The following is a 9777-nucleotide window of genomic DNA, read 5'->3' on the forward strand; positions in this document are numbered from 1 at the left end:
AGAATTGCAGTACTAAAATGAACCAAGTAATAACGTAGCCCAATATCCCGGTGTTAGCTACACACACACACACACACACGCACACACACACACTCCTGAGGATCAAGGAGATGAAACGATTTGCCCACGATTAACAAGCCAGCTCTCTTGACTCCCTAGACCAGCTGTCATTCCTGTAGCACCCATTGGCTCCCTTTCACAGAAATTCAAAAGGACTATTTATTCCTCCTTTCTTCTCCATAACTGTTATGCATAACAGTTTCCTTTCCAAGCATTTGCAAGAGAGAACAATGCATCCATCCTTGAAAAGACTCTGATTGGGATGACCCTCAAACAGTGTGCTTTTGGTAACATCTATTATCATCTGAAAAGCAATAAAAAGATCCTAGATCCCAAGAATTAGGATCTCTGAAGAAGGCCACTTCCCTTTTATCTTACAACCAAATGTGTATAGTGGCCTCTAAGATAGTTTCCTAAATTAGTTACAAATACATCCTGAAAGCATATTCATCAGTATACGTTTTTTACAAATGGTTCTAAAGCACTTTGACTAGTTTCAACTATGAAAAATGTTATGAATTCACAACTGCACTGGATGTCCTCACTTCATGAATTATCTTATAAGAGAAGTGTTCCATATAGAAGTACCCCCATACAAGTCCTGAGGGCTTAAAAGCTTCCTTCTCAGTGTGGGATCAAGATCCAGATACCCTAAAATAAATGCATCTTGCAGGGCGAAAGAAACCATGAGTTTAGTAAGATGACCTAATAATATTTGGTTTGAAAGCTCATGTCTGTCACTTCTTGACCCTCTCATCCTGGAAAAAAAAAAAAAAAAGCCATGTGCAATAAAGGTAAGCCCCAAATGACTACATTTCCTGGATTCTCAGAATTATTAATATAATGTCTTTTGTCTATCAAATGTAATATAACTTTCAGATTTAAAAGAAGGTATTATAGAAACAATGAAATACAGTACATTTCCCTTCCAAACATAACCAAATCATTGCCATTGCTATTACAGAAAGTTCAATAAACATCCCTTATATACTGAACAGCCCTTAAATTATTTTGAGATATAATCTGACCTAGTTGGCTATATTGTAAGATACATGGTTTGTTGTTCACAGAGTCAACTTCTATGCTATAACATGCCTGAATCTATCAGCAATAGACTATCTTGTGTCTGCATATCAACTTCTTGTAAGGAATGCAGAGTTAAAGCAATTACCCATAATTTTTACAATATCCTAATGAAGTAGATGTATGTTTGTGGGTTCTAAATCCCTTTTTCTCCCAGAGGAAGATTAAACAATTTAGAAATAACATCAGGCATTTGTATGGAACTCAACATTTCAGAGGTTTTGCATGTTCTCAATTGTTTGGCATAACTCTGTAATGTAACGTGCTTCATTTGCCCTCTTTTTTTACCAATCATGAAATTTGGGTACAGAGATGTTAAGTGATTTTTCCAAATGAATTATAAGCAGTCCAAATAGCCTTACCCCTAGTCTGACGCTTGTTACGTTTTTGCCCCAAATCCAAAATGTATGAAAACACTATCTTTTAAATCTTATTGTAAGATGGTATTTTGTTTTATCATTCTCTGTTGTCTTCTATTGATCTTTGTTCTTCACAGTCAATCAAAAAGGTGTTCTAGAAAAGTGTTTCTCTACAAGTGGTGGGGAAAGTGTGGAGAGGGAATGCAGTTTTACTTTTAACCCTAATGTTGAATTTACTTTGAATTTCAAATACCATTAAAGGAGAGATAGGATTTATGTAATTATGAAATGATGGCCTAGATTTTAAAAAACTTGAGAAAGGCTATTTTAGGTCTGTTTGTTTGTTTGTCTTTAGCTCACAGTTACCAGAGTTCACTATGTGCCAAAATAGTGTATGCAGTGTTGCTTGTTTTGTTCCCCACCGCCCCCCGCCACCAACCAGAGCCCAAGACAATCATTTTATAAAGAATAGAAGTTAAATAAACATTGTGGAAAAAGGCCTCTTATGCATTCTGAGTTTTCTAATCTATACCTCATGATGATTTAATAGTGCAAGGCTGATCACTAGTTGTTATCTCATTCTAGAATGCTTTGTCATGAGTTAAATGCAGTTATATGTGTCATAAATTCCTTTAATAAAGATGATGATGATGATGTTGAAACCAAATTTTTGACACAATTCTTCCTTATATCCGTTTTAGCAAATATAATGTAAAAATCTGAGATTAATCCCCAAATTCTGTTCTTATATAACTGCACAAAAAAATAAACTTAATAAATCTAGCATTTATGTTTCACATTTAATAGAAAATTTTTAAGCCATAATCACTGTAGCTGCTTGGCATCTTATTTCTTCAAGAATTCTTTCAGTGCATGCATTAACTTTGGTTAAATTATTCTGGAGTTAAAAGGCAGAAGAATATATAAAATAGTATGATTTCAGAAGCATCATTGTAACAGATCAATTTCAAAAGATTCAGTTGCTAAATTTTACTTCATAATTCCTTTGTCAATCAGTTATTTAGGTTTTAAAAGAGAAGAGAATCATGTGATGTTATCTGCATGGTTATTAGTCTCACACAATGAAAAGAAAACAATAAAATAAGACTAAAGAAATCATTCTTCCAATGATTGTCATTGAACTGTTACATTAGTAAACATTCACAGTATGAAGTCTCTCTCAATCTCCAGTATATAAAGTAGTGCAAAGAAAAAAAAATCCAGTCCTGTTACCTGCAAACAAAACTTATTACATATTCTCCAATTTCACTTATTCTATGTTAGACATTTGCTGTTAAATCTTCCCAAAATTAATAACAAAATATAATCAATTTCTAAAGGCCCTTGCAGCCTTTTTAAAAGTTAATTTCCAGTTAAAAATAAACTTTAATTAAATCCAAGATAAAATTGTGACCTATATTCTATTAAATAATTTACTTTCTTTTTTCTCTACACAGTATTTCTTACAATTTTTAAAAAACAACTACTGAATCCAAAGACATATGATATGCTGTTAAAGCACTGATAAATGACTGCTCAGATTCATTAGTTCTTACATAGTAAATACTCCAAAATGCCAACTTTTCCCATCACTGCACAATTACTAACATTGACAATTTACTTCACACACACACACATATGCACACACGCGCACACACACTCTCTCCATCTTTACTGTCAACATCTTTTCCAGTTAATGTGCAAAATTCTTGCATTCTAATAAAAATATAAAGATAGATTTGCTCCTATTTAAGCCTCCCTCTTCTCGAAGATGTATCATTTATTTGATATGTAATACAAGTTTAGTAACAATTATGCCATGTATAACCATTAAATAGTGTACTACTGTATGCATTGGATCATTTGCATATTTCATTTTCATAACTGCACTCTCTATGTATAAATATATTTGGAGATGCTGAGAGGGGGGCAGTGGCAGGTGGAGAAAGAGATTCACACATCAGTCTCCACAGCCTTTGCATTAGAACAGTTGTTTTTATCTGTCTCACTGTCATCCCCCTTTCCCTGACACTTCTCCTCCTTTGCACACAGAGATTCCTTAACTCCTTCTTCCATCTCTAGATACTCTGACTTGTCCCCCAGGGAAGAAGAAGTAGAGCTCCGAAATTTCTTGAGCAAATTAGAGGGGAGGTATGGGCAACTGACTGCATTCTGTGTTAGCTGTGTCTGTTCCTCATTTTCAGTCTCTCTGTGGTAGAAATAGTTAAAGTTAGAGACAATCACTGGCACTGGCAAAGCAATGGTTAATACACCCGCAATGGCACACAGGGACCCGACAATCTTGCCCCCCACAGTGATGGGCTTCATGTCCCCATAGCCCACAGTTGTCATGGTCACCACAGCCCACCAAAATGCATCTGGGATGCTTTGGAAATGGGTAGTAGGTTCATCCGCCTCTGCAAAATACACAGCACTGGAAAAGAGGATGACCCCAATGAAGAGGAAGAAGATCAGAAGGCCCAGTTCCCGCATGCTGGCTCTGAGGGTGTGGCCCAGGATCTGCAGGCCTTTGGAGTGCCTGGAGAGTTTGAAGATCCGGAATACTCGGACCAGACGAATGATTCTGAGGATGGCAAAGGACATGGCCTGCTGCTGCTGACCATTGCCACCCCCCTGTTGCTGGGCCAGGTCAGTGCCCAGAGTGATGAAGTAAGGCAAAATGGAGACAATGTCAATGATGTTCATGATGTTTTTGAAGAAGAGTGCTTGGCTGGGACAAGCAAAGCAGCGAACCACAAACTCAAAGGAAAACCATACAATACAGACTGTTTCCACGATGAAGAAGGGGTCATTGAATATTGTGTGCCCTGAGTTCTCTGGGTGGGGTGCTGAAGTGTCATTCAACAACCCACCATGCCCACCAGCACTCAGTGCCATGACGAGATCCCGGTCGTCCCTAAACTCAGGCAAGGTTTCCAGGCAAAAGATGACAATGGAGATTAAGATGACCAGGACAGACACAATGGCTATGCCCCTTGCAGGACTGGAGCTCTCTGGATATTCAAAAAGGAGCCAAATCTGCTTTTTAAATTCATTCTCAGGGAGGGCCCTGTCCTCCTCCTCTCTCACAAAGCCCTCGTCCTCCCGAAACTTCAACAGGGCCTCCTCCCCCAACTGATAGAACTTCACCTCCTCAGTGAAGATATCAAAGGGGACATTGACTGGCCTCTTCAGGCGGCCTCCTGATTGGTAATAATATAAGATGGCATCAAAGCTGGGGCGGTTCCTGTCAAAAAAATACTCATTGCGCAAAGGGTCAAAGTACTGAGTCCTCTTTTCAGGGTCTCCCAACAAAGTCTCTGGAAACTGGGCCAGAGTTTTCATCTGGGTCTCAAAGCGTAGGCCTGACACATTTATCACCACACGTTCACAACAGTCACTGTAGCGGACTGAACTGTAGCCACCACCGCCCTCATCCTGAGGCAGCAGGTCCGTGTAGGAACACTCATCCCCATGGTCATCTTCACTATAGTAAAACCTTCCCTCCTCTTCTTCCTCCTCCTCTTCCTCCTCATCTTCCTCCTCCTCACTCAGCTCCCTCAGGATCTTCTCCTCAGAACCACTGGGCATCAGGTCAGAGCAATGAGGGAAGCTGCTCTGCCGGTGGTGGGCTTTCTTCTTCTCAAGCCGCTGTCGCCTCCTCCTCCGGCTACCCCGGCTGCTCTGAGGGTCATGGGAGGTGCAGGCCCCACGTGACTGGTGGTGGTGGTGGGAGCCCCCACCAGAACCCCCGCTACCTTCAACAGCAGCTGTGGCTGCTGCAACAGCAGCTGCTGCAGCTGCCCTGGAGTGAGCAAGCCTCTCCCGCTCCCGGGCCCTGGCCTGGGCAGCATAACCATAAGGCATGTGACTGTTGCACCCTGAGCTCTCTGCACTCACCATTGCAACCTCCATGGTGGTGGTTTTCGGAAATGGCTGGTTCCAGTTGTAGAAGAAGAAGAAAGAAAAATAGGGCAGCTTCTTTTCTCACCAAATTAAGGTAAGTTTGGAACCCTTAAGCAGATTGCTTGGAAGACTAAGGATATTTTCAGTCCAACTTTGCATTTTCTGTTTTTAAATCAGCACGCCCCATGCTCTCTCTTCTCAGGGATTCAACATTGCTCTCCAGAGCTTGGCTGGTCGAGATAAATAGCCTAGCACTCTCAAGACTAAGAAGTCCGAAAATGCTGGAGTGTCTCAGACACCTATGTTTTGGGGGCAGATGTTGAAATTTGGAAATATGTCTGGGATGTGGTTAGTGATGATGCTGCAAGATTCAAAGGCAGCAAGTGTCTGACAGCCAGAAGTTGTGCCTAGAAAATGAAATACATTTTTCTGCCATGGAAATTGGCCAATGCTCAGTCCATTAAATTTAAATAAAATGCAAATAAACCTTTCCTGTTAGCACTTGCCTTCTAGTGATGGCTCGAACCATGTTAAGATGTGGTTTGAAGTATGTCCAGCCATTTCTACTCAAAGTCTATCAGGATGATTCTCCAGGCTCTCCTTTTAAGTTCATCAAAGGCTTCCTGGACCCAGGTACAATGCCAAACCATAGATAGAGGCAAAGACCCTGGGAGGTAGAGAAGGTGCTAGATGAGGTGTCAGCAGAAGCAAAACCAGCTCTGAGGTCTCCATAGAAATCAAGGAAATGCAGAGCATTCTTCAGCCAAAATCATGCAGAAGAAGCACTTCACCTGAAAAAGGATTGGAAACAAGCATAGGAGAAAAGTAAAAAGGAAACAAATCATAAAGAGCAAAGTGAACATTTCTCTTCACATACACATCCTTCTCTTTTCTTCAAGAAAGTCACATAACACACCAAGAACCCATACATTTTCAAGAGTATGGGGCAGGCTATTCTCACTCATAAACATCATTCTTTCCTTCTTCAGATATTATTTCAGCTCAGTTTATTTTTATGGTAACTCAATTATTTTTCCTCTCTCCACTCATGGCTCACATGGCTCTTGCTTCTATCTTCCCCTTCACTAATGCCAGGTCTTAATTCTCGCTGTCACTCTCTTCATTCCACAAAAATAATGCTGTGACTTTACAGCTGCTTCCATCATTCATCTATTTCAAGGCAATTTTTAAAATTTCCACTCATAAAGTGTTTCTGAATTAAGTGCCCTTACACTCCTCTCTATCTTGACTCAGGATTGGGGAAGTCGGAAAAAAGAAAAAAAAAAACACACAACAGTATTCTTATTCTTTGTGCAGGCAGCACCACTTGAATGCACTTCAGTCACCTCATCTCTAAAGTACAAATAATAACACAACCTCCCCCATCTCATGTTTGTAGGGACTAAATGAGATAATGGATGTCAATAGAATGTCACAGTGCCTTTTACCTAATGAATGACAATAAACACTAGCAGTTATGAATAACGTGACAGCAACCTACGTTTTTATTGTCTGTCTACACAGCCCCAAGTGTTTGTGTCCTTAGGCCACTAACTAAAGTAGGGGAAGATGGGATATGAGGACATACAGGACATCCTGAGACTCACTAGTGGCCGTTGTTAAGTTGGCACTGCCTGACTCCCTACCGCATGTCCCCATTGTTCTTCTGTTCCCCTGAACCCTGAACACTCTCTACCACCCACAGGTTAGGAACTAATGCCAGTTTCCACATCTCTAATAACCATCTTCTCTCCTTGGTGGTCGCTCCATGTTCACCTCAATGGTTCCTCCTCCACTCTGCTCAAGGGGCTATCTCCTTATTTTTTAAAATGTCAGTTTGTGTGGACTTCATTCTTAGCCTATCGTACTTACCCCCACTTCAATAAAATCCACATCCCTAACATTCCCCGTCCTCTCTCTTTCTCTCTCTGCCCACTTTTATTTACAATCTCCCACTTCCGACTTGCATGTCCCTTGCAGCTCCAATCTGCTCCCTCTGTCACCTGTTATTCCTGGCCCTTCTTCTTCCTTAGTTTGCTCTCCCAAGATCCAGGTAATTCATCTCCTCAGCCAGGTCCTGTAAAAGCCCCCATCCAAATCTCCTGTCTCCTCTTGATTTTTCCATGTACTCTGTTCAACAGGACTTCCAAGAATGCAGGGAGTAACCCAGAGAACTGGAGAGAATGATGATAGTCAGAATTCAGGACATCTACCAGCTTCTATTACTGGAAGCACTTGGAAAGCATAAGAGAAATGGCTTTCTGAAGCCATTAACAGGATTCAGCTCTTGACCACCTGCTGCTCCTTGATGATCCTGTCAGCCTAGCAGCCTAAACACACTGAATTTTATGAAGTGACAAGCATGGAAGTGGCAAACAGAGGTCTTCCCAATCATACACCCCTTCCCAATCATACACATTTTCCTAGGGCAAGGAGGGCATTTGATTGCAACACAAACTCCAGAAAATACACCACTGAGGGCCTCTCACATGCCATCTCCTTTCCTTTGCCTGACTCCTAACATCATCTCATACTCTGAAATATTTACCCCCAAGGAGTTACTAAATCCCTACTTAAAAAACCATCCTGGGGTGACATTCACCTTGGAGTGTCAGGCCAACATCCTTTCAAGACTGGTACAGACCAAATAGCCTGAGAGTTTGCTCAGTTTCTTCCCCAACTCCCCCAAAACAATTATAATTTCAATGAAGCCCCAGTGTAACCCAAGTTCCTGTATAGTTGAGTACTACACACACCTGCCCTCCCACCCAACCGACTCCCAGAAGGTCATAAATTAGCGAGTCTTGTAATTCACCATCAGCTCTTCAGGAGTTCTAGAACTGCCCTCTTTCTGCTCTACACCAAATAATTTCATATTTGTTTATTTATTTGGGATTATTTGTCTTTGTTTATCTAACTCCCTCCTCCACCCTACAAGTAGCAAATTACCTTCCTTTTAATCATCTACTAGTTATTTCACTATCCCTGATCTAGAAAAGGAGAGAGAAAGAAAAAGAAGAGAAAAGAAAAATCATTCCTCTCAGCAAATCAGACTGGTTTAAAATCTCTCTTCTTTCTCAGGGTACTCTTGTTTGGATAATCTATTCAAGCTAATTTCTAGGAGCCTTTATGATATAGATCTTTGCAGAGGAATTTGTCTTCTTCTTTAACACCATTAAACTAATAGGATTTTGCAGACTACCTATTCCCCAGTCCGGGGGCCCCCAAACAACAGCCAAGCATCCCGCCCCTCCTCCTCTCACCCCTCCAACAACAAGGCTGTTAGTCTCTCAGTGCTAATTCCTGCAACTGTGTCAGTGTCAGGGTGGTACCCGAACCGTAGAGAGAGAGAGAGAGGAGAGAGAGAGAGAGATTGAGAGAGGAAATCAGAGAAGCCAATACCGTGAGAAATATACACTTCAACACACGCCATTTATGCAGCCCCTATGTATGTTGCTCAAATGCTCGGAAAATGCACGCAAATCCAAACGTTGGGAGAGGCAGCAATTCAGACCCGTTCACCGGCTATTCCCAAAAGAAGGGAACCGGTGCGGCTGGGAGGAGGTGAAACGATGCTAAATCTTAACCCCCCTCTCGTTGGGAAACGACATCTTTAATCGCGCCGTCGCCTCCAGACCTCGGTTCCCGCTCCAGCACGTTAAGCAGGGCGCACTCACCGCATCCCCGGGGTTGGGAAAATAACAACTGTTGGCCCCCTGGAGCGCCGCGCAGCATCCGCACCTCCCTTCTCCCACCTCCTGGTTTATTTTTAACCTCCTTCCATTCATGCCCTTCTGTCACATTCCCGATATTATTTATCCCTCAAATGTCCACTGTTTCTTAACAGCCAAAAGAAGAAGGTGGAGGAAAGATTAAAAAAAAAAAAAAAAGGTATCATACTTACCGTTCCCCGGCGGGGCGAAAAATAAAAATAAAGAAAATCCACCGGCTGGCTTGTTTTTCCCCCTCAAGCTGCAACAGCTGGAGGAGGGGAAGAATGATCTTGGGTGAGGGGGGTGGTAAAAGGAATCACTCGGGTTTGGCAGGTGGAGGCTCCAAATATCCACAGAACAAGTTCTGTTGCCTGGCCCGGGGGGTGCACAGGGTTCTCGCGGCTGGAGTCTGGGGGTGGGGGTCGGGGCTGCCCCAGAGAAGACCCCAAGACTCCTGGTTCCTCTGGAGTTCAGCACAGGAGGGATTGCCTGGGAAAGGAAGTCAAGGTTCCTCCGAAAAGAAACAAAATCCTAGACAGCAGCGATCACTTGTTAAGCCCGAATTCCTCCTCCAACATCCATCCCTCTCTGGCTCTCGCTGGCTGCGGGAGCAGCACACGCCTCCCCTGGCCGCGAACGCGCCGGGCGGGGGCGGG

General features: G+C 42.3%; 1 protein-coding gene across 2 annotated transcripts; it reads right to left on the minus strand.

Moving 5' to 3' along the window:
• Positions 1 to 2478: 2478 nt before the first annotated feature.
• On the minus strand, positions 2479 to 9771 carry KCNA4 (potassium channel, voltage gated shaker related subfamily A, member 4). 2 transcript variants are annotated; one of them, XM_011936323.1, is made up of 2 exons: positions 9313 to 9771; positions 2479 to 6199 (listed from the first exon to the last, which is right to left on the minus strand). In XM_011936323.1, the coding sequence occupies exon 2, from the start codon at positions 5415 to 5417 to the stop codon at positions 3456 to 3458; it is 1962 nt and encodes a 653-aa protein (XP_011791713.1). In that variant the 5' UTR covers positions 5418 to 6199; positions 9313 to 9771; the 3' UTR covers positions 2479 to 3455. The 2 variants fall into 2 exon arrangements, with proteins under 2 accessions (XP_011791713.1, XP_011791714.1); XM_011936324.1 differs by lacking the exon at positions 9313 to 9771 and adding an exon at positions 9086 to 9108 and having other exon boundaries at positions 2485 to 6199.
• Between the last annotated feature and the right edge of the window lie 6 nt (positions 9772 to 9777).

The sequence above is a fragment of the Colobus angolensis genome, unplaced genomic scaffold (genome assembly GCF_000951035.1).
Source record: "Colobus angolensis palliatus isolate OR3802 unplaced genomic scaffold, Cang.pa_1.0 Scaffold152, whole genome shotgun sequence".
Classification (NCBI taxonomy): domain Eukaryota; kingdom Metazoa; phylum Chordata; class Mammalia; order Primates; family Cercopithecidae; genus Colobus; species Colobus angolensis.

What these genes read in the sequence shown, in the direction of transcription:
- KCNA4 (XM_011936323.1), bottom strand. Translation starts at nt 5,417, where the DNA reads ATGGAGGTTGCAATGGTGAGTGCAGAGAGCTCAGGGTGCAACAGTCAC.